Source organism: Haliotis asinina, chromosome 15, assembly GCF_037392515.1.
Source record: "Haliotis asinina isolate JCU_RB_2024 chromosome 15, JCU_Hal_asi_v2, whole genome shotgun sequence".
NCBI lineage: Eukaryota > Metazoa > Mollusca > Gastropoda > Lepetellida > Haliotidae > Haliotis > Haliotis asinina.
In genome coordinates this window covers 44,349,030-44,374,091 of record NC_090294.1, presented here as the reverse complement: position 1 = coordinate 44,374,091, position 25,062 = coordinate 44,349,030, and the positions used below count along the sequence as shown (strand labels likewise).

General features: G+C 43.9%; 1 protein-coding gene across 1 annotated transcript; it reads right to left on the bottom strand.

The window, feature by feature from the left end:
• Positions 1-209: 209 nt before the first annotated feature.
• Positions 210-24,264, bottom strand: LOC137266463 (DNA-directed RNA polymerase II subunit RPB2). The gene is made up of 23 exons (XM_067801964.1): positions 24,072-24,264; positions 22,718-22,944; positions 21,606-21,718; positions 20,925-21,181; positions 20,498-20,619; positions 19,876-20,040; positions 12,646-12,962; positions 12,335-12,521; positions 11,915-12,058; positions 11,385-11,524; positions 11,151-11,262; positions 10,661-10,815; positions 9,481-9,679; positions 8,853-9,021; positions 7,464-7,560; positions 6,174-6,268; positions 5,858-5,979; positions 5,501-5,581; positions 4,879-5,016; positions 3,734-3,955; positions 2,771-2,931; positions 2,072-2,267; positions 210-1,115 (listed from the first exon to the last, which is right to left on the bottom strand). Exons 1-23 carry the CDS (start codon positions 24,088-24,090, stop codon positions 1,023-1,025), a joined length of 3,531 nt encoding a protein of 1,176 aa, XP_067658065.1. The 5' UTR covers positions 24,091-24,264; the 3' UTR covers positions 210-1,022.
• Positions 24,265-25,062: the final 798 nt, after the last annotated feature.

Here is a 25,062-nt window from a genome sequence, read left to right as displayed (position 1 = left end):
ATGTTTTGAAAAGGACATTTTAATAGATATGCAATGCCAACAGTCAGCATTACTGATGGCATTCCTTGATGGTCTGCAACCAATGTCTATCTCATAACACTGGCAAAACTGGTATGACATTCTCATGCCATGCACTTGTCCAGTTGTCCCTTTCATATTTGGAAAGCAAACAAGTAATCATAGAGAACGACAAGTCTTCAACAAACAGCCATATTGACATGAAGCTTTAATTACAGGTTGAAAATATGTACAATATCAACATAATTAAATGACATGATGACGGGAATGAATAATTTACACCTAACATGATCCGATGACAATGTACGTTGTATATGTATTCATATGTGTGTATATGTATACATGTATACACATAGCAACATGTATTACAAATGTCCTGAACCAGTGTTTTTATAATACTATTTTTAGTAATCCTTAAAATATTTTGAGTAGAGTGTATTCTTGAAAAACATTAAACATGTTTTTAGAACTCTTGACTGTTCACCAAATGGCAACAGCATGCTCCAAGCATGTAAATATGGCTCGAGAAAGCCTGTAGCAAGAGTATTTTGTTCCACTTTTAGAAAATCCGTAGGGTGGAGGACACCAGAAAATGACTCGATGACCCAATCCAAAATCAAACACAGACCTTTAACATGACATTCCAGCACTTAAGTTGCTAGCTTTGCTCACCAATCCTGGGGAGTGCTAAATGCCTAACATTCTGACACAATATGAAAATACTTTCCTAAACTGAACCCAGGAACTGCAGCTTACAGCACTTCAAATACCTTCTCCACAGTACATGCAGATATAGCAACATGCACCTTGCAGAAACTCGTCTTTTTGATCAACATATTCTTTGATCAGATTTTACAGTCACCACATTGAAAACTGCACAATGAATGCAGGAGCATCCATCTTTGGATCATTAACTGTTAATGGATGAAATAGAATGTCTGTGAACTGATTCCATGCTGTTCTTGTCAGGAGCTCACTGACAAATTCCCTCCCTGACACACACATTAGGCAATGACCATCATACGAGGTGCAATACTCATGGACATCAGCTCCTGGAACAACAGCTTGCACGCATATGGAATCCGCACCTGGGAAATCTGGAAAATAAGAATATGATGTTATTCCAAGTGGAAACCAACTGGCCTAAGGATGATCGAAACACTGTAATGTCAGCCGAGCTATATCCTTATGTGAACAGACGAGTACATGAGGTATAACCAGAGACATCTATCCACATGATCTGTGTATGACAAACTCAAGCTTCATCATATCATACACTGAGCTGAGTGAGTTTAGTTTTATGCCACTTTTAGCAATATTCCAGCAATATCACAGTGGAAGATACCACACATCAGCTTCAACACTGTACCCAGTTGGGAATCAAACCTGGGTCTTTGGCATGACTTGTTAACAGTTTAACCACGGGGCTACCCCATCACCCTGTATAATGACACCATAGGTGAGTGATAAATTGCTGAGGTCACAACCTCTCTGACCAATTTACTAACCAACACCAAATACAATACAGTGCATGTTATGTTTTATGGAAAAATCCCAGGGTGAATCACAAGTCACCAAGTGAAACAAAATCTGAAGTGGACAGTTCAAATATTATAGTATATATCAAAACAGAATTATCACATAAACCAGGGGTGGAAATAACATAAAAATTGCTACAGTACTCCGGCACAGTTGCACATGTAAAATCACTTGTCCTGATAATATTCCACTTTACCAGCCAATTTTCTTGTTGACATTTTTTTTTAAAGTAAGAAACATAATTAACATCGGAAAGTCAACTGGACACAAGTACTGCGTCACATACAAATCTGTATGCCTGGAGGAAAAAAAAGACTGGACTGGGATGTCAGGCAATATGTTATTTCCACTCCTGCATAAACATGCAGTCTGCTACACATGCTTATGCTATCAGCGGAGCGACTGAGTACGGTTTTACATGGCTATTAGCAATATTCAAGCAATATGACAGCGGGGAACACCAGAGATGGATACTGTCAGTGGAGTTGACTTGTATATGTAAATGTTTTCTTACATGTGTCTTGTTCTTGCAGCCCCTGCACTCGAACGTCTGGTTGCGAAGGTTGGCTATGCAGATAAGGCCACAGACATTACACACATGGCACCGGTATGGGTCAGATGCCTCAAAGAGTCTCTCTCTAAGAAACTGTGAGGCACCATGAGCAATCTGACAATCTCGCTCCATCTCGCCAAAACGCAGACCACCATCACTGAAAAACATCAACAATGTCAACATTAATTTACGTCTTTCCACAAGTGATGTATTAGATATAGAGCATTCAGTTTTCTTTCAACAAGATTCACCGTTAATTGGCCCTGAGTGGAATGAAGTGCATGTTGTTTTGTGCCAACTTCATGTCAGCTGTACTAACAACTTAAGAAATAAGGCATGGACAGGATGACAATGGTCAACAGCTGGGAGCAATATTCCTTATTGTTTAACGCCACACTCAATAACATTCCGGCTATATGGTGGTTGTCAGTATATAATAAAGTTTTGTCCAGACAATCAAGTGATCAACAGCATGAGCACCGATTTGCACAACTGGGATGTGATGACGTGTCAATCATATCAATACGCTTGACCACCCAATCCCATTAGTCATCTCTTACAACAAGCATGTTGGTGAAGACCAATTTTAACCCGAGGGTTAGTATCTGTATGTAGGTACGGAAAACCACTAAAACTACAATCCCTTCTCCTTCCTCTTACCGAGATCTTCCCTCCATAGGCTGTCTGTTGAGGATCTGTAAAGGACCCCTGGCACGGGAATGGATCTTGTCATCCACCATATGCTTGAGACGCTGGTAGTAGGTGGGACCCAAGAAGATCTGGGCATTCAGCTTCCGTCCTGTGTGCCCATTCATCATAACCTTCACACAGGAGAAAAACAACATCAGAGTGATCAGGGTCATAACATACCTTGACTAAACCGTTAAGGGTTACAATTAAACAGGTATGTGTATCAGCACTACATGAAACAAGATGGTTAAAACACAAATATTCTCAGAGACTGAAGGAAATATGGGTAATGAAAATTAATAGTGGCATGGACAGAGTGAGTGAGTGAGTGAGTGAGTTCAGTTTTACGCCGCACTCGGCAATATTTCAGCTATATGGCGGAGGTCTGTAAATAATTAAGTCTGGACCAGACAATCCAGTAATTAACAACATGTGCATCGATCTGCGCAATTGGGAACCGATGACATGTCTCAACCAAGTCAGCGAGCCTGACCACCCGATCCCGTTTGTCGCCTCTTACGACAAGCATAGTCGCCTTTTTTATCAAGCATGGGTCGCTGAAGGCCTATTCTACCCCGGGACCTACATGGGTCGGCATGGACAGATAAAACCTTAGGTTTACTTCATAAGTTTACAAACATTTATACAGTTAAAGGCCAAATTTCATGTAAAATTTTCAATATCCACGAAAAGTAATTACTATCAATTTCTGGAATTCACTGACAGTCTCTTTAAGATACTATTTTAAGTAGGATAACTTGTCCACAATCTTGTTCACATTTGTGAATAAAATATATTTAAATAAACCAAAGAATGATCCTACATTTTCAAGGTCTTTCAATGAACTTTGACAGATTTTCTTTTCACAGTACCTAAATCCTGTCTTTCAGAGGCTTCATTCCAAGCTGAAACTATCCTCTATGACACACTTACCTCATTGCCTCTCTGATGATAGCCATACTGACTGAGTAGATCCGACACCTTCTGTACGTTGACAGCATCGTTGAAAGGTGTGGCATCGCCTATCTCGCCCTTGTTAGCGGCCACCTTGCCCTGTAGGCATTCTGTCAAGTGACCGATGGTCATACGACTGGGGATGGCGTGGGGATTGATGATGATGTCAGGGGTGATCCCCTCACACGTGAAAGGCATGTCCTGAACAAACAAGTCTTACATCAGGACAAAGATAATCCTTAACTTCCTTCATACATGAGCGAGAGAGTTCGGTGCAATGATACTGTGAATGATACTTCAGTAATGTGAGTGAGTGAGTGAGTGAGTGAGTGAGTGAGTGAGTGGAGTTTCATGCCGCACTCATCAATATTTCAGGTTATGGCGGAGGTCTCTAAATAATTGAGTCTAGATCACACAATCCAGTGATCAACAACATGAGCATGGATCTGCACAATTGGGAACTGATGACATGTGTCAACCAAGTCAGCCTGACCACCTGATCCCGTTAGTCCCGTTAGTCCCCTCTTACAAAAAGCATAGTCAAAGTGAGTAAGAATTTTGTTTTACACTGTTTCTAGCAATATTCAAGCAATATCACGACAGTGGGACACCAGAAATGGACTCCACCAGATCTTCAGCATGATGAGTGAAGACTTTTGCCATTAGGCTACCCTACTACCCTTAGTACTATGATGTGGTAGGAAGGCCGACATTATCTCTGCCAAATACTACTCGGAGAAACACATGATAAAGGGTTATGTACTGAGATTCAGAATCAGTGAAGAAGAGGTTTCGACAGCCAAGTACAGGCTCGAAATCACAGTAATAGAACAATGTCATGCACAAGTTTCTTTTACACGGCGACAGTCTGTAAATTCAGTGATCCAACGACTGGGATATGATGACATGTCAAGCAAGTCAGCAGTGCCTAACCACCCAATCCTTTTAACAAGCATGGGTTGCTGAAGATCAATTCTATCCCAGATTTTGAAAGGCTTGTCATGCATAGCATTCTTGTTTAATGTGTGTCATAACAGTCATCACTATAACTAAGACAGTCTGACTGCTATAATGTAGAGGACATAAATTCAGTTTGAAAATGTTTTGAGTGACCTTTATCATACCTCTTGCCTGTATGTTATACCACAGGTACCCTTCTGTCCATGCCGACTGGCAAACTTGTCTCCGATCTGAGGCGTCTTTACCGTCCTCACTCGGATCTTGCAGAACTTGTAGCCATCATTGTTGATGGTCACCATCACCTACAACATCAGAAAAGAGTGAGTGAGTGAGTTCAGTTTTATGTTGCACTCAGCAATATTCCAGCTTTATGGAGGTGGTCTGTAAATAATCAAGTCTGGACCAGACAATCCAGTGATCAACAACATGAGCATCAATCTGCAAAACTGAAAGCCAATGATATGTGTAAACCAAGTCAGCGAGCTTGATCACCCGATCCCATTAGATGCCTCTTACGACAAGCATAGTCACCTTTCATGGCAAGCATGGGTTGCTGAAGGCATATTCTACCCCATCACAGACATGTTACTTGGTGTTTGTTGTTTAATGTCACACTCAGGCAGGACTATTCCAGCTATATGGTTCGGGGTCTGTAAATACTTGAGTCTGGACCAGACAATCCAGTTATAAACAACATGAGCATCAATCTATGCACTGAACTGATGGCACCAGTTATTCTTTCTGATTTTGTATAAACAAAGCATTTATAGAGATTGAATTGTTCACCTGATCGACAATGCCTGTCTCAGTTCTCCTCATGAAGACACTGGCATCTCTCTTGGAAAATCTCCTGGCTGTGGACTCAAGCTGCAACACAAACAGTTGAAAACATGTTTTACAGTTTTTATGTCATTTGAGAAAACAACGTTGAATGACAAAGGACAGTAAGACAGTTAGCAATATCGTAAATATATGACAAAGGTTTTAAGTAATGAAGATGGACAAACCAATGATTAATATTATGAGCAATGTCTTACTTTCAAGTTAATAATTTCTGACAGTTTTTACTGTAAACCCATTATTTGCTTATATCTAATTATACAGATATTAAACTCCGTTGATACCATATCATTTCAGACTGACCTCATCGTCATTAGCTGGGAGTGTGATTGTCTTCCCAATCAACACATCATCTCCAGACACTCTGGTTCCCGGGGCGATGATGCCATCATCATCCAGTTTGTCATACGTCGCTGGCCGCATACCTACATACAAGACGAGCAGACATTACAGCTCATTTCACCTTACTGAGCATGAAAAACTGTCTGTAAAATATCAGCTGTTACTACATACAACTCCACTTTATGAGTTTAAGTTTCATGCTGCTTTTGGCAATATTCCAGCAATGGGACACCAGAAATGGGCTTCACACATTGTACCAATATGTCAGCATGTTTACCTTGCACATAGTCTCTGGTTGGTTTCTCAAACACCTCCTCTTGATCGAGGCCCTTCTTAGATTCAGAATCCTTGTAGGAACGGAAGAAAAAAGATCTGAAAGCAGATTCAGTTGACAGATAAAATTAGGATGATCATATTAAAACATACATTAAGATCAGTCCAAACAGTAGTGGGGGTTCCCTGGCAAGCATTACATTGTAAGACCATTCAATTTCCCTCATCTACCCGGAATTAACTGTCAGAAAGCCTGATTGATTGAATGCCACATTCAACTAATCTTTGATATCTCTAAGGTATACATTCCAATAAGTCTCCACAATAGCCTGGAAGCATGTACAGCTCAGCCTGATAAATTTATTACCTCCCTTGGCTAGCTTTTTATCCAATCCAGTCTCCACACTGGGAAGATGAGTGAACCAATCTCAACTCACTTTGGTTTTTTTAAACTAGGAAATACAAACCATGCAGAGGTCCTGTAAAAAAAGTTAGGAGGAGTTCTGGCACATATATTTTTAAACTTTTGGACCTATCAATATGTCCTTATGATTTTCCCCAAATCTGAGTCACACTGCTAACAAACCTTCACCGCTGCTAAACACTTTCTTTATTGACACTGGCAAGTTCGGTTGTAATGTCAGCTTAACTGATGGGCTACTGTGAGAAAGCGGAGCCAGCAAAGGGAGGTAATAAAATTATCCCACAGATGCATCCAGGGTATAGTGGAGACTTATTGGAACATATACCCTGGAGAGGATGCATTCAACTACCATACTTCAAAATCCATTTTCCATCTTACATAACAAAACACACAGAAAAGTCAATGTGCCTGCCAAGTATTTGAGCCTCAACCTGACCAACCTGTGGTTGGTGGTGTGGACAAGCAAACAATCAATCACATCAGGACAGTTACATCACTGGTATGTCTTTATTACAGGTTCTTCAGTGTGACCTGATCAAGTGAATACTAATGCACTGCGTGACCGTGTCACAACAGGTTGGGTCTATTATTGTGAAGGGGTGCACCTTTGTCAGGTGATTGTTGACATGTCTGAGCAGCCAAGACAAGGTCGGCATTTGACATCTCAGTGTCAAGAAATCATCAGCAATGTGGTAACTTTCTTTAAACAATTAGCTACAGATGGTTTAATGTTTCCTATTTGGGCTTTTAGGCAGCGAGCTCCCCTATTTAATGAAGTTAACCCAACCACCCGTTTGACCTCCCGGGTCATGCATATGTAGAGTAGCTCAGGTCAAGCTGAACAACCCCCAATGACTAGTGGCTGCCTACCTAAAGAATCCCCTGTCAATGGCTCCCTGGTTCAAGATGACAGAATCTTCTTGGTTGTATCCAGTGTAGCAGGCAATGGCCACAATAGAGTTGATACCTGGAACGGGCACAAGCACTGGCTCAGAAAAACTAAAGCAATGGTATTACAGTCAGATCAGTAGTATGACAATCAGGTTAATGGAATGACAGTCAGGTCAATGATACTACAAGCAGTGCGATGGAGTGAGTGAGTTTAGTATAATGCCGCACTCAACAATATTCCAGCTATATGGTGGCGGTCTGTAAATAATCAAGATTCAAATACCAACAGAGAAGCAAGACCCCTTTATTTTGAACAAGCCAGGTATGGCTGAAGGCTGTAACAGCTGTCTTGTAAGATGATTTTGTAAGAATAGTGAGAGTGAGTGAGTGAGTTGAGTTTTACGCTGCACTCATCAATATTCCAGCTATATAGTGGCGGTCTGTAAATAATCAAATCTGGACCAGACAATCAAGTGATCAACAACATGAGCATCGATCTGCACAATTGGGAACCGGTGACATGCGTCAACCAAGTCAGCAAGTCTGACCACCCGATCCCGTTAGTCGCCTCTTATGACAAGCATAGTCACCTCTTATGGCAAGCATGGGTCGCTGAAGACCTTTTCTACCCCCTAACCTTCACGGGTCGCAGTGTGATCGAATGGCAGGTCAATGGTATGACAGATAGGTCAATGGTATGACAGCAGGGTCAATGTTATGACAACCATGCCAGTGGTATGACATGTCAACAACATTACAGAAAAGTCAATGGTATCACTCAGGTCAATGGTATGACAGTGAGGTCAAAGGTATTACTAGCAGTAAAATGGTATGACAGGTCAATGGTATGAAAATCAGGTCAATGGTATGACAATGTAATGGTACAACAATAAGGTCAAGGGTATGACAGTGCAATGGAATGACAGGTCAATGGAATGATGGTCAGGTCAATTGTATGACAGTTCAGTCAATGGTAAGACAGTGTAATGGAATAACAAGCAATGCAATGAAATGTCAGTCAGGTCAATGGTATTACAGGGTAATGGTATGACAGTTAGGTCAATGGAATGATGGTCAGGTCAATGGTATGACAGCCAGTTAAATGGTATGATGGTCAGGTCAATGGTATGACAGCCAGTTCAATGGTATGACAGTGTAATGGAACGACAGACAGTGCAATGGAGTGACAGTAAATGGCATGACAGTCACTGCTATGATATGACAGTCTGTGCAATAGAATTACAGTAAATCAATGGTATTACAAACAGTGCCACAGTATTACCCACTTGGAAGACAGCTAATGGAATAATACACGTTTATGTCACTGTGTACAGCAGTATGACAATCTGAACACCAGTTTGTACCTACCAGCTGGCAGTTCTCTGAAGCGAAGATACTCCATGGATCGTGTGGTGACGAGGGGCTTCTGCGGGTAGAACAGGCCGTGGGCCAGGGTGTCCATCCTCACGTGGTAGTTGGTGATATAGACACCCATGGCTTGCTTCCCCATAGCAGACTGGTAGGTGTTACGGGGAGACTGCAACATAGACACAAGTAATATACTCTCCACATGCATACAGCCTGCCACACGTCTTAAGTGTACAAGAACTCCATAGTCATGTCAGCTTCAAATTTAACATCAAACCACAAACATATTTCGATTACAAACTAAGAGGTAGGATGTATTTTATTGATTTCACAGGATTTTCTAATACCAACACTATCAAAGACAAACATAAGCCAAAGAGTGCTCATCTCTGTGAAAAAGAACTTTGATCTGATATTTTCACTGGAATTCTTTATGACATTTCTACTCATTCATTTTATTTCAAATGGCTCCACTTTTAAGCCCAAAACACTATTAAGATGTTCAGACAAACAAAAGACATGAAAATACACTCATACATCTACCAGTTATAAACAGTTGCTGATAAAGAATACAAGACTCTTTCAGCCTTTTATTCAAAGACAGGTCCAGCATTTGATGAGTCTGTACCTGGTTGTGATCAGGGAATGGGATGATGGAAGCGCACACCCCGAGCACCATGGCAGGGTGGATCTCACAGTGGGTGTATGTAGAACAGTACGCCGAATCCTTCTCCTGGAGGTCATCTGGAGTCATGGCCAACATGATTGTTTCCTCTTCCACTGGGTCAATGTACTCCACAACGCCGCTTGCCACCAAGTCCTGCCAACTGGGGACAGAGATCACTTGCCATGATACACAGGAATATGAGCATGTTCCAGTATCACAAACCCTGTTTGGAGCTGGCAACATGCACTGATAGTGCAGATAAACATATCTACAATTATACGCCGCACTCAGCAATATTCCAACTATATGGCAGCTGTCTGTGAAGAATCGAGCCTGGACCAGACAATCCAGTGATCAACAGCATGAGTATCGATCTGCACAACTGGGAACCAGTGACACGTCAACCAAGTTTTGATCCTGACCACCCATTCCTGTTAATCGCCTTTTACGACAAGCATAGTCATACTTTATGGCAAGCATGGGTTCCTGAAGACCTATTCTACCCTGGACATTCACGGATCACTCATATACCAGTTAAAATGATGAAAGTGACATCAGTGAGTTGTAACACATTTTTTAAACTGTACTAGTTACATCATGCTTTGTAAGCATATGAAACACATATTTAGCATTTCCCTTTCTCAATAAAGAACAGATTCTTGTACTTGACAGGGTGGAGACCCATCCGAGATTCAAATCCACACATCAAGACCAGGCACCCAATCACCAGTACACAGTGTATTTATTTGTAATAAACGTCCATGCCATCAGGGGTAATGATTACTAAACAAAGCACTAAAAGTGACCTATTCTATCGAACCTCCACAGGATGACAGAGTAATGTCTGCCCCGCCAATTACGTTTTTGTTTGTTGCTGTCCAATGGATTCGGCAAATATGCATGCTACATTAGTAGTCTGTAAATAATCAAGTCACCAGACAATCTAGTGATCAAGAGCATGAGCATTGATCTACTCAACTGGGATATAATGACATGTGAACCAAGTCAGCGAGCCTACTACCACTGGTTGCTGCAGGCCTATTCGAACCCGGATATTCACTGGTCAGTCAGTCATGACCGGTATATGTTGCAGGTGAGGAGACCAATCTGGTCTGTTCTCCAGGATTACAGTGATTATTACCTGTAGTTGTTGTACTCTCTCTGCTTCAGCTGCTTGATGTGACTCTGCTTCAGCAACAGCTTCTGATTCTCCACGATCAGCAGTGGCCGACAAATACGTCCTGCATCTGTGTAAATACGGATCTCGCGGTCGTGGAAGTCGCGAATCATGGATACCTAGAAAACATGCAATGTCCTGATAGAATCAAAATTGCCACGCATCCTAAACACAATATTGGAAACATACCACACACAACAAGGTGTGACTGACCTCAGTCATAATATTTGACCTCAGACATAATATTCTATTAAAAGTCAATTGTTCTGGGACACAATGTGCCACCAGTGTTAAACAATGACTGACCTCCGACGTAATATTCTATTAAAAGTCAATTGTTCTGGGACACAATGTGCCACCAGTGTTAAACAATGACTGACCTCCGACGTAATATTCTATTAAAAGTCAATTGTTCTGGGACACAATGTGCCACCAGTGTTAAACAATGACTGACCTCAGATACAATGATGTCCATCTCTCTTCTCAGCTTTCTCAGAGTGGCCATCAGCTGGTCTGGGTCACGATGGATGCCGACCCAGCACCCATTCACAAAGATCTTGGTCGCACTGAAACAGAGGTCTCATTTTAGCTGACTTACAAGCATGTGGTACTGGGCCCTATTCTCATCCAGTTTTTTTAAATCATTCCTAGAACAGGCTGAATCCTATATATGGAGAAGGCTACATACTCCTGTATAGCGGATGGTGCCACTTCTTCCAGGTTTTCCATACTCCACTCCTCCAAGAACTCAAGGATGGGGGACGGTTGTGACCCCACAGAGATGTAGGCCATCAGAGCAAGATTCTTCACCAGGCCGACGGCACCACCCTTCAGACAAACACAGAGACACAGGTGAGCACAATCGACACAATATCCAAAATCCAATGTGTTATGTGTTCCTGTGTTATGTGTCTGCTTGTACTAGTCCCAGCTAATGTCAGTTTTATGGTCCATGAGATACCAGGTCACATTAAACAAGAACACCCTACTCAGTCACAGTTTTCTGACATCACCTGACCAGTCGTTGTCTATTACCCTTGCACTAAGCAGGGAAGCAAGTACCATTTCAAAACTAATTTCTTGTCTTTGAAGGCTGGTGATGAAACCACTTAACTTTACCTCCCAGTTTACATGCTCTATGCTTAAAATGTTTAAGGTGTTTACAGTCATAAAGCAACAGAGGATTTCACAGAAAGTGTAGTTCAATAAAAACCTTACCTCGGGTGTCTCGGCTGGACAGATCATACCCCACAGGGTGTTGTGCAGCTGTCGAGGTCGGGCCAGTTTACCGTCTCGCCCAATGGGGGAGTTGAGACGTCGTAGGTGAGACAAGGTGGAGGCAAATGTCAATCTGTTCAACACCTGTCAAAGAGAAACATTGTTCAAAACAAGTGAACTGAAAAAATTAAATGAAGACAAAATCTATTGCCAGCTACCAACAGACACCTCAAGCCTGGCCAGCTACCAACAGACACCATCAGTCTGACCAGTTACCAACGGACACCCTAAGTCTGCGCAGCTACCAACAATAACTCTCCGTCTTCTGCACTGAAAAACCTAACTCCAGGAATGCTACCCAAAGGCACCTATGGTATGGATTGTAATCACCCTGACACCCCGATCTGGCTGGGTACTAACTTGAGACACTCCAGCCCTGGCCTGCGAAGCCTTCTTCTGATCGCCCCAGTTGCCTGTGGCCAAGGAGTACTTGAGTCCATCTGTGATGATGCGAGTCTTAATGGCCAACTCCATGTTGAAATCTTTCCCTCGATCAATGAACTTCTGGGCATACATCCGTACCTCTTTCATCAAGTTACGGAACATGCTGGAAAGTAAAACAAGACAAAGAGTCTTCAAACTTTTAATAAATATGAACAAATGACCTCAAAGAAGATCATGTAGGACCAAAACAACAGTTTGCACAGAGCCAGAACAGACATTTAACTCACCCTCTGAACAAGAAAGCAAGGAGGGGTCCAGCCAAGTCCAGCCTCTTGTTGCCATAGTGATCTCTGTCATCTACCTCACGCCTCCCTAGAGCTGCCATCAACAACCGATGGACCATGTAGCCAAGGAAATAAGCCTTCTTGGTTTCACAGAACTCACTGACGCCCACATGAGGCAACATTTCCTTCTGCAAGATTTCCCTGGCATACTTTATTCTCTTGTCCTTTGTGACACCAGGCCGAGCACCTCTGGCGCCAATAAAGTTGAGAGCCACATTTTGTTCCTGGATGACAAAAGCTTCATCCAGCGATGGCTTTACCTGTTCACAAAGGAGGAATGTGAGATTGGGATGTTGACAGGTTACATGTGTACTATTGCAATACCTGTGATCAAATCAAGACTTAAAATCATGTCCATTATGAATCTGATACTATTGATTCCTCATAAACACTGATAAGTTGTTCCCAGTTCTAATGGGACCTACGAAGGTCAAGATTAGAATTGGTCTTCAGTGAGTGGGTTGAGTTTTATGCTGTACTCAGCAATATTCTAGCTATATGGTGGCTGTCTGAAAATAATCGAGTCTGGACCAGACAATCCAGTGATCAACAACATGAGCATCGATCTGCACAATTTTGAACCGATGATGTGTCAACCAAGTCAGTGAGCCAGACCACCCGATCCTGTTACTCGCCTCTTACGAAAAGCTTAGTCGCCTTTTATAGCAAACATGGGTTGTTGAAGGCCAATTCTACCCCGGGACCTTCACGGATGTAGAATTGGTCTTCAGCAAACCACGCTTGTTATAAGAGGTGACAAAAGGGATCAAATGGTAAGGCTTCAAGACTTTAATGACATGTCATTGAATTAAACATGCATAGACAGATGCTCATGATGTTGATCATGGTCCAGACTTGATTATTTGCAGAATGATATCATATAGCTGGAATATTGCTGAGTGATGCAGTAAACAACAATCAAAAACTGATCAAATGAGATAACCCGAATTACCAAAACTACTCTAAATTTATACAAACCTGTAGAGGTTATGAATTCTTTGGAGAATGTCCTCCTTGGGGTACATATAAGCATTTTTTTATGTCCATTAAAAATCCCTACGACAGTTGTAACTATTTTGATAATAAAATATTTACAAAACAAAAAACTCGTTTTTGTCTTGTGGGACCACCTTTACAGGGCCCCCCTAGGCCCCCTACAGCCAAGAGCAGGTAACTCTGGCCGTCTACCTCGCACCTCACTTTTCATGCTGAACGTATCAGACAGAATGAGGGGAGGCGGGTGGCCGTACCCCAGGGAGGACATTCTTCAAAGAATTCATAACCTCTACAGGTTTGTATAATTCTTTTTCAGAAGAAGTCCTCCTTGGGGTACATATAAGCATTAAACAGACTCCCGAAGAGAAGCAATTGGGAGTGGTATTCTGTCTGACAGCAACAGTCCATTCGATCGAAGTGCAAATCTACAATCACACGGAAATAGAAAAGGCACCGACCTGGTCACCTGACCGCTGATGTCAATCAAGGCGGGGGCGTGACAAAGCTGAGGACCCGCTTGTCAAAGCTTACATGCCCATTGGCTAGAATTTGGGAAATCCCAAATGAGAAACCCCGCCCACCCAAATCAAAGTTTGGAGACCTGGACGTACGGGACACTCGCCAAACTGAACCTTGTCCATACCGCACTAGCAAGCTAAGCAGGGAAATGGAAAGGAAAGTAAGGCACCCAGCCAAAGAGGGCGGGACTAAGAAACCATCACCAAATATCACCGCCGATAAAATGGGAATGGATAGTTACCCAACACCGAGTGCAAACAGATATAGTTATCAAACAAAGCTTAATCAGCTTGAGCAGAACTATTCTGTCTACTGCAGGGAACTGACTGACCGAACCGAGCACACTCTCGTGAGTGTCTGTTCAGTTGGTAATGACGGTTCTGACGTGGCCACTGCTCTCACTGAGTGAGCTGACAACCCCTTTTTGGGGAGATAAGCCTTTATGTATATAGACCTTGCAGCCTGCCGATACAATCCATCGGGATGCCGTCTGTGTATCAGTCGGATAGCCAGCCATTCCGCCCCACAACAGCAAAATAGCTGTTTCTCCGTGCGGAGCAAGGCTATTCTCTTAAAATAACTTTAAGAGGTTTCATAACGTCTAATACACGAACCTTACGGTATGTATTATCAGACGACGCAGGCAGCATGCACCCAGTTAGATCGATAGGCGCGGTCATTCGAAGCGAATGATCGAATTTTTTTGGGCGGTATGAATCCGGTAAGCGAATGCTAACCCGATCCTTATGGAACATAGTAAGATCCGGGTCAGAAAACATGACGTGTAAGTCGCTAACACGTCTACCAGACGTAACCGCCACTAAAAAGTCATTTTCCAACTTAACAGTTGTAACGACGGGTTGGCCAAGTCATAAACGAGAGGAGTGGGTAACCATTCCAATACTCGAGACAAATTTCACGACCGGACGCAGTCTGTCCACGCCTGCAAGAAAACGCTGTACCCGGGGGTATTGTCCCAACAAGGCACCCTCAACGGGTATGTGGAAGGCTGAAATAGCCAGGGAGTAGCCTCGAATCGTAGAAGGGCTAAGCCAGATTCTAAACAAGACGGTAAGAACTCCAATACTTCAACTACAGTCGAAGAAAAGGGATCGAGAATCCCTCTATTTCCACACCAGCGCGCATAACAGGCTCATCTATCCTCACACTGTACATTCGTGGAATCCGTCCACGAAGCCAGAATTGTGTCTGCAACTGATGCAGGAATTCCGCTCTTTTGGAGACGATTCCGGACAGTGGCCAGGCCACCCACTGAATCCTGGGGATTGGGGTGAGGCTGGCCGTCCTGGGATAGTAGGTTCGGTCGCCGCGGTAATAGTACCGGCGGCTACACTAGCGACCTGAGTATTACCGGAAACCAGCGTTGAGACGGCCACAGAGGTGCGAGAAGCACTAGTAGCCGCGCTGGTTGGGTGGCAAGCTGAGACAGAACTTTGGAAATCAGGGGAATTGGCGTAAACGCCGACACCACCCTGTCCGTCCAGTCCCGCTGGAAGGCGTCGGCGGCAATCGCTCTCGGATCAGGAATCCGCGAACAAAAACCCCGGAATCTAGTTCGTCACTCCAGAGGCAAACAGATCCACCTAGAACGACCCAGACAACTGGGAGATAATCCCGAATATCTCCCGATCGAGCAACCACTCGTGGGGAGCCAGAACACGTCGTGAGAGCGCATCTGCACGCACGTTGTCGACCCATGGGAGATACACAGGCATAACCTGTATGCTGAACTGATCGCACCATAGTAGAAAACTGCCACGCCTCCTGAAGGAGCGACGGAGACACAGTGCCGCCCTGCTTCAGAATGTAGGACATCGCCGTCTGGTTGTCCATCTCTAGACAAACCACTCGGCTTCGAACCTGATCCACGAAGCGTTCGAACACCAACGTCACAGCTCTCAACTCTAACACATTGATGTGCAAGGTCGCCTCTTGGTCGGACAATAGTCCCGACATCGCGAGGTCGCCCAGGACGCATCCCCCCCAACCCTGTGAGGGAGGCATCCGTCTGAACTGTGAGCGACGGTACCGGGGTCATCAGAGGTAAACCTTTGAATAGATTCCCGGTATCTGTCCACCACCGCAAGTGACGTATCAACCACTGGGGAATAGCCAGATTCTTCTCGTAGCTCTCCGAGTGGGACCACTGTTGTGCTAACGCCTGCTGAATGGAACGCATTCTCGGACGTGCACGCCAGACTATGTCCACCGTCGCCGCCATGTTGCCTAGCAACTGAAGCCACGTCCGTGCTGAGGCAATATGGGACTGAAGGAACCTTAACACTATGCCCTGTACCTTGAAAATGCGCTCTTGGGACAGAGAAACCACCCCTCGGGTTGTCTCGAACCTCGCCCCTAAGAAAACCAGATCCTGCCTCTGCACCAATTGATTTTTAAGATAGATAACCCAACCTAGTCTGGTGAGAATATCCATCACCTGCTGTGTGGATTCTCGACTTAGGTGTTGGGAGAGCGCTCTGAGGATCCAGTCGTCCAGGTACGGGAAACAAAAGTTGCCCTGCGCCCTGGCGACCTGAACTGGTACAAGCATGAGTTTGGTGAACACCCTTGGCGCCGTGGAGATGCCGAAGGGGAGCACACGAAACTGATAACAAACCCCGTCGAAGGAAAACCGAAGGTATTTCCTGAAATCGGGATGCATCGGTACATGGAGGTATGCGTCTTTGAGGTCGATTGACGTAAGCCAATCCCCTGCCTCTACAGACGAGATCACTAACCTCAGTGTCTCCATCTTGAAAGACGGCACCTCTATCAAGTTGTTCAAACCCTTGAGATTTAGAATGGGTCTGAACCCTCCGTTCTTTTTGGTTGCCAGGAAAAAAGTGGAGTAAAACCCCATAGTCTCCTGTCCTGATGGAACCATCTCTATAGTTGCCTTGTCCAGTAAAGACTGAATTTCGGCATGGAGAATTGCCACCTTTTCCGGCGACTTCGGCACCGGAGTAAGCTCTCGCTTCCACTGTGGCGTGTGGCCATCCCTGAGTAATAACGGGAGGCGACCACCCACAGGAATTTCGGGTAGAAGGCAAAGTGTCCCGGCCGACGGCAGAGATTGCCGCTTGCAACGGGACAACTGAGGGCTCCGGAGGTACTCCTTTTACCCCTGCCCTTGCTCTTCCGTGCCTGTAGTGGAGCAGTCCACTTCGGCGCATCCTTAGACTGAGTCGCAGGATAGCTTGAGCTGAGGACCGAAGGCCGCGAGCGAGAGGTGGAGGGTTGTTCAAGAAAAGACTTAAGAGTCCTTGAATTGACTAACGGCCTCCGCAGCCTCACTAACTCCCGTCAAAGCCCCCGGGAACAGGGTCAAGCCCAGTCGGAAAGGCAGAGACAGCAGTGCCTGCTGTGTAGCCGGTGAATATCTGGCGACAGCCATAACCTACGAAGGCCAATCACAGCATACATCATCTGACTCGTGAACGCATTGAGTCGCGCGTCAAATGTGAATGCACCTCCGTAAGTTGCCGCTCTAACGTGGACGAGGAAAAATCCTCGTCCCCGTCCTCCTGCGACACCACCTGCCTCTGCAAGACAGAGAGGTAGGCTGAGTGCACCGCAACCTTAAGTTGCTGCACGGTGTTCCGGTATTGCTCCTCAAAGGAGCGGAAACCGAGCGCAACACCTGGTTCGATGAGGTACAAAGCGGCAAGCGGCGACCCTGACAAGCCGACGCCTGGCAGTGGCCAGACGACCCCCCAAGCGCGATCGAGGCGTACACGCACTCGTCGACAGCGGGAGGGTCAAATAGCGCATCGTCCCCCATCAAGTAGCCGGTCAAGCTCCGGGAGATCGAACCGCGAACGGCTACCCTACAGGAGCAGATTAATTACCTCACTGAGGAGTGAAGGTAAAATAGGCAATTGAGCCTCAGCCACCCTACACGGAGCAAACGCTTCCCCAAGAAGACGAAACTCCGCGGGATCGGGGGCGTCCGCAGGGACGACCACCTGCGGCACAGCCCCTTGATCTCGGCTACCCTGCACGGAGTAAACACTTCCCAGGAAGACGAAACTCCGTGGAATCGGGTCAGTGCTACCGCGATCCATTCACGTACCTGCCCCGGGGACGAACGGAGCGAAAAGCTCCGAATCGGCCTCCGTCGGTTCGCCGAAAAAAGAAGGCGTCGAGACCTCGTGAGATCGACCGCCGAAGTAGGGACCCCGATGCACTGAGCGGAACCGATGCAGGCGGCAAAGCCGGTGCTTGAACCGCCAGTTTGGTTGCCGGTAACCCCGACGCACAAGGGACCCGTCAACAAGGACAACAAACCCAGAAGAGCCGAGTTGTCGGAGTCGGCCTACCTCTGGTTCACTGAAAAACCAGGGTGCCGAGACCCCGTGGTGTCGACTGCCGAAGCAGGAACACCCGATGCACTGAGCGGAACCGAGGCAGGCGGCAAAGCCGGTGCTCGAGAACCACCAGTTAGGTTGCCGGTAACCCCGACGCACAAGGGACCCGTCAACAAGGACAACAGACCCAGAAGAGCCGAGATGTCCGAGTCGGCCTACCCCTGGCTCATTGAAGAACCAGGGTGTCGAGACCCTGTGGGGTCGGCTGCCGAAGCAGGGACACCCGATGCACTGAGCGGAACCGAGGCAGGCGGCAAAGCCGGTGCTCGAGAACCACCAGTTAGGTTGCCGGTGACCAACGGTACGAGACCCGATGGACCGGCGCCGGCAAGCGGAATTGCACCCGAGCCGGTGCTCGGTGCAAAACCCCTAGAGCCAGCTGGGAAAACGACACCAGAGCCGTAGCTTGGATCTGACATTCCCACGGGGACAGCACCCGTGCCTGAGCCTAGACCCAAGACTTGGGTGCACCCCGAAACTGTAACAATCAGAACCAACTAATGGTAACTGATGTACAGAAAACATACGCAATTGAACACACAATATGCAAAATATAAACGCACGGGCGATAATAAATTGCCAAAATACATTAACCCAGCTAAACAAGAAAGTATAAGCGGATAAATGCAATAACAAGTGTGCACACACAAGTGCGTAATGCAATGAAAAAGACGAAAAGTCTTAAAAACCAACATCCCCATTTTGACTGAAACAAGAACAAATGGGTTAAGACATCTTAGCATGTAAAACATACTAATAAGAAACACGTAGGAATAAGTGAGACGCAAGCGAAACACTTCCCGCACTAAAAAGAAGCCATAAAGACCGCCATCTTGCCTGCCACATGACAGGAAGATAGGACCCGACCGGCAAAGTTACAACAATATATGAATGAAAATTTCAGCCAAGAAATTCCAACTAACGCCCGTACGAAAGAAAAGGAACCATACATACAGTAGCTGACTCTTTCTCACTCATAATTCCGTAGGCAGATAGCACAAAAAACTATCTAAATGGACCACACACGTCTTTCTAGTCGAACGACAGCATGAAAAGTGAGGTGCGAGGTAGACGGCCAGAGTTACCTGCTCTTGGCTGTAGGGGGCCTAGGGGGGCCCTGTAAAGGTGGTCCCACAAGACAAAAACGAGTTTTTTGTTTTGTAAATATTTTATTATCAAAATAGTTACAACTGTCGTAGGGATTTTTAATGGACATAAAAAAATGCTTATATGTACCCCAAGGAGGACTTCTTCTGAAAAAGAATTTTACCATTTCCATCATTTCAGGATCATCGAAATCATAGATGATGTGTTCAAGGATATCCCTGTCAGACACAAAGCCCAGAGCTCTGAACACAATGATGATGGGGATCTCCTGCTTGATGTAAGGAAGAATGGACACGATTCTCTGACCAATGGCGCTCTTCTTTGCTCCCTGTAAACAGATGGGAAAAGGTCATCTAAGCGCAGCACAGTGAGTGAGTGAGTGAGTGAGTGAGTGAGTGAGTGAGTGAGTGAGTGAGTGGTTTTAAGCTGCTTTTAGCAATACAGAAGCAATATCATGGCAGGGGAGACCAGGAATCGACTTTACACATTGTTCCCATGTGGGGAATTAAACCCAGGTCTTCAGTGTCACAAGCAGACGTCTTAATCATTCGGTTACCCCAGCAATACACAGCCAGCTCCAATGAAATCAGATACCTCAACAAAAAGATAACTCCTCATTGAGGATCTTGTTAGGTGTACCCTGGTTAAACTCTAACAGCTAAGTCATATTTAAGGATTCATTTTGTCTTCAGCCATTAAGTGTCAAATTTCTAAAATAATTCTGCTTCACTTCTTTACCAACTGGATTTGTATATTTCAATTTTAACAAAGACAATTCCACTCACCGATCCCCCTCTTGCCATCATGTTAACCCACAGTGTACTGGTGGGACGTGACGAGTGCTCCAGGCATGACCTCAACTCTGTCTTGAAGGCATACTTCGAGTCTTTCTGCTGAAACACGTAGACTGGAACAAAGAGAATAAGCAGTCAGGTTTGCTGTTGAGAGGTCTACTGTTAAGTTATTAACCACCAAAATAGTAAACAAAACACACTCATCCACATCCCTATTGCTTTTTTCTCATATCAGACACATGAAAATGTGATCCAGCAAATCCTTAAGTAATAATCGCAACATTTTTTTTTAATTTTACAACCGAATGACTTTTATTGTGTGCCTGATCTCTTAATGCAATCATGATGAGGTTCATATCATCACTGACAGTGTATGATGCTGTTAATGCTATGCCTGCTGTATGAGAAGTCCACCCACCTGTATTGGTAGCCATCTTCTCCTGAGCAATCAGCACCTTCTCAGATCCATTGATTATGAAGTAGCCGCCGGGGTCCAGCGGACACTCGTTCAGCTCTGTCAAATCACGATCTGTGAGTCCGTTGAGTAGGCAGTAGGTGGACCTCAACATGATGGGGATCTTGCCTATGTAGGTCTTCTGATGCAGCGTCTCCACCGACTCCTCTCCCTCCTTGATCACAGTCTTTGTGATGTCCACGTACAGAGGTGCAGAGTACCTGGTGACACGTTGTGAGTTTAGTTTTACATCACCTTCTGCAATATTCCAACAATGTCATCACAGGGGACACCAGATGGCTTCACAGATTGCACCCATATGGGGAAATGAACCTTGGTCTTTGGTGTGACAAATGACGCTTTAAGTTTAACAACAAGGCTACCCTACTATCCACAGACACATGGCAGGGAGAACTTCATTTATTGCCTTACTGAAAGTCACAGAATAACTGTGTCAGTCATTTGAACCTATCTGCGCAAAGTTGCAATTTGTCATCGTAGTCACATGTGAATGCAAAATTATACTGAAAAAGATGTCCATTTAGAAAAGCAAGTCTCTAAGGCCAAATACCATGTAATATTGTGTACCTACTGTTTAATATATGTGACAAAGTGCTAACAGTACATTAACAAACCTATACATACGTGAGATTTCGGAGCCGTGCCTCATTGGGCATCATGGGACTAGGAGCACCATCCTTCTCCCAATGAGTGGGCTTGGACAGGTAGATCTGCTCAAACTTCAGTAGGTACCTTGGCTGAAAGGCAAAGGACATGAGTTATACTATAGTGATTGCGGCATGTATGCTCTGTCTATAATCATAATAATAATCATAATAATGAGCCAAAGTGTAGCAAGGCAAACGTGACTGCAAACTATGCCAAGACACAAACGACACACTATTGTAGGTAAACAAACATTTCACCATATTCAGCATGAACATCAACTTCAAGAGTTCCTGTGTCATCTGAAATTCTATTTAGGATCCCTGGATTCAAATACCAACAGAGAAGCAAAACCCCTTTATTTTGAACAAGCCAACTATTGCTGAAGGCTGTAACAGCTGTCTTGTAAGATGATTTTGTGAGAATAATTACAGCTGGCAGTATACATAAATTACAAAAAGACACACTAGTATGGATAAAATAGGCATTGAATTCCTTAATATGTTTATGCAAAACTGGTGTAAGCGTAAGTAAACTGTACATGACATATTTATGAATATACTCATTAAGATCCTTTTCTTTCTTTCACATCTGCACCAGTCATTTGCACACTAAAATGCCAACAATAAACAGTCCCAAAATGGAACAGGCGTTGTTTCAATCAATACATTTTAATTACCAAGATTATCAGATCATTTGTCTAGCCTTGAAAAACAAACAACATGCCTACCACGATTTTTTGAGCACGGTAAAACGAGATAAATGCCTATTAACAAGAATGTGGATTGTCTCTGAGGATAACAAACATATTATACACAAACAGTGAGTGAGTGATTATTGTTTTATGCTGTTTTAAGGAATATATCAATAATATCACATCAGAGGACACCTCAAGTGGGCTTCCCTCATTGTATGATATGGGGAACTGAGTTAACACTTTAACCACACTTTAACCTGATTCAGTGGATTTTGTAGTGATGAGTAAACACTTTAACCATTAGGCTCCCCAACCGCCCCTTACACAAACAAAGCTCTTGGATAAAAATAAGTTGCTACATCACAAAACTGAATCATCCAAGAGAATATCTCACCGGTGTCTCCAGTGTCCCTGATGTATGCTGGGCCTCTGCCTGCAGATCAATCGGTGGTGCATCTTCTACAATTCTCTGCACCGACATCTGGATGAACTCATCAAAGGAATCGAGCTGCTGACGTACCAGACCCTTCTCGTCAAAATATGAACTGATGACGATCCAACAGGCCTCCTGCCACAGGTCTGGAGTGAGGTCATCCCCTTCATCTCCCTCATCATACATTTCTGCAACAAGACACCAGGAATTTGTTTAAAGTAACACTGAGCAACTCTGGGATTGGCGATAGTCATCTTTAACACTGGTTCTAACTTTAAGTACATAGTACATTCTACTATACTGAAAAGTCCCAGCACAATCTGAAATCAAGGCCATTTGTCCTTGAAAGATATGAATTAATTCTAGGACAAATTGTTCTGGTTTTCACTCTTGTCATTGACCTGCTATCTACATCTGCTAACCATCACATAAGCTGTATGATTTTCTAATGGCTGATATCAACACCAAGCAGACGATCTATCACTTTGATGTTGACAGCAAACTATTATATTCTCTGTAACGATTTAGTGATGTTTCTGTTTCAAACTGAAATGTCTCTAAAATTTGAACAAAACCTATATTTTAGGTGAGGATGAGATATATGGACATTGATGAAGGTTATTTTTGACAATGAGAAACAATGTTTCTATTCTATTTCATAGACTGATTCTGTGTATTTCATCACTAGAACTGTAGCAAAAATGTGCTAATTCAAAAACAAGCTCCCTGTGAAGTCAGATCTATCAGAAGTATTTTCAACATTGCAGTGGAAAACCTAAAACTTGACAGTAATGTGTCTAGATCTGAGATGCAAGTACATCTGCATTTACCAGAATACATCTGTAGTACAGTTTTAACTGAAGACAGTTTTCACAATCCTGTGACTCTGAAGAGGGTCTATGTTGCATTTTCAAAATATAAAACGAAAACAATGACTTGTAGGAAGTGTCAGACACGATTTTAGTACGATTGGGTCTCATTTAACTAACAACTGTTTGGCACAGTACTTTCAGTTCTCTTGGAGACTAAATTATTTAGAATTAAGATGAGGAAATTATTGAGTACGCTGGCAGATTTGTGTTAGGACCCGCCAAAATATAAACATTGCGAAGTTGATGTGTTCGCGTTAGTAGGTTTTCGGTAGATAAACAAGGGACTTTGTTCACTAAGAAAACCTTAGTTACACCAGCTGATCCACTGATGCACTATCAGTTATGATCTAATGCGTCGTATTTCTTTGTCAGCATTTTGAACTGATGCTGGTGCGCAAAATGTAAACAACAAATACAATTGCCCGTATTACAACGACATATACCTTCATCTTGACCATACATAGTTGATTATGTCCTTGAATACTTCTTTTACTAAAATAAACAGTAGTTTGTTGATTTGGTATTATGATGACTGGGATATTGACAGATAAAATGCCTTCTCCTCAAAAAGCCCTCAGAGCTCCGCCATTGATGCTGACGGAACTCTTCTTACGGAGAGTTACGAAAGTGTACTTTGACCAGAAACCGGATCGAATGAAACCGGATATGTTCCACATAAAACTTGAAACGTTAAACGAAATACGGATTTCGATGACAATAGGTTTAACCAGCTGTCAGCTGTCTACAAATTTTACAAACTGTGTACATTTGAATATAGAAATTTTGACGTTGAACATAAAATCAGCACCTTTCACAAAGCACTAAGGTGATAGTAAGTGATTAAAGTAACCTTGGTGCAATGCTAAAGAATGGGAGTTACGGTTAACCTTAGTAAAGGTTGGTTCATGAAAGGAGTCCCAGGGGCCTAGTTATTCTGTCCAAAAGAAACATGTGATCAGTTATTTGTTCTTTGGAAATCAATAAAAAGGACAAACCAGCATCAACTGTTTCATTCTCATAGTCCAGCCTTTTGTCCACTTAAAATCAACATCATAATCATGATCACCATGAGCTTGCTTGCCATGTGTCATGTGTTATTCCCTCATTGCCAGGCACCTTGTGTTATTCCCTCATTGTCATGTGCCTTGTGTTATTCCCTCATTGCCAGGCACCTTGTGTTAATCCCTCATTGTCATGTGTCATGTGTTATTCCCTCATTGTCATGTGCCTTGTGTTATTCCCTCATTGCCAGGCACCTTGTGTTATTCCCTCATTGTCATGTGCCTTGTGTTATTCCCTCATTGCCAGGCACCTTGTGTTATTCCCTCATTGCCAGGCACCTTGTGTTATTCCCTCATTGTCAGGCACCTTGTGTTATTCCCTCATTGTCAGGCACCTTGTGTTATTCCCTCATAGCCATGTACCTTGTGTTAT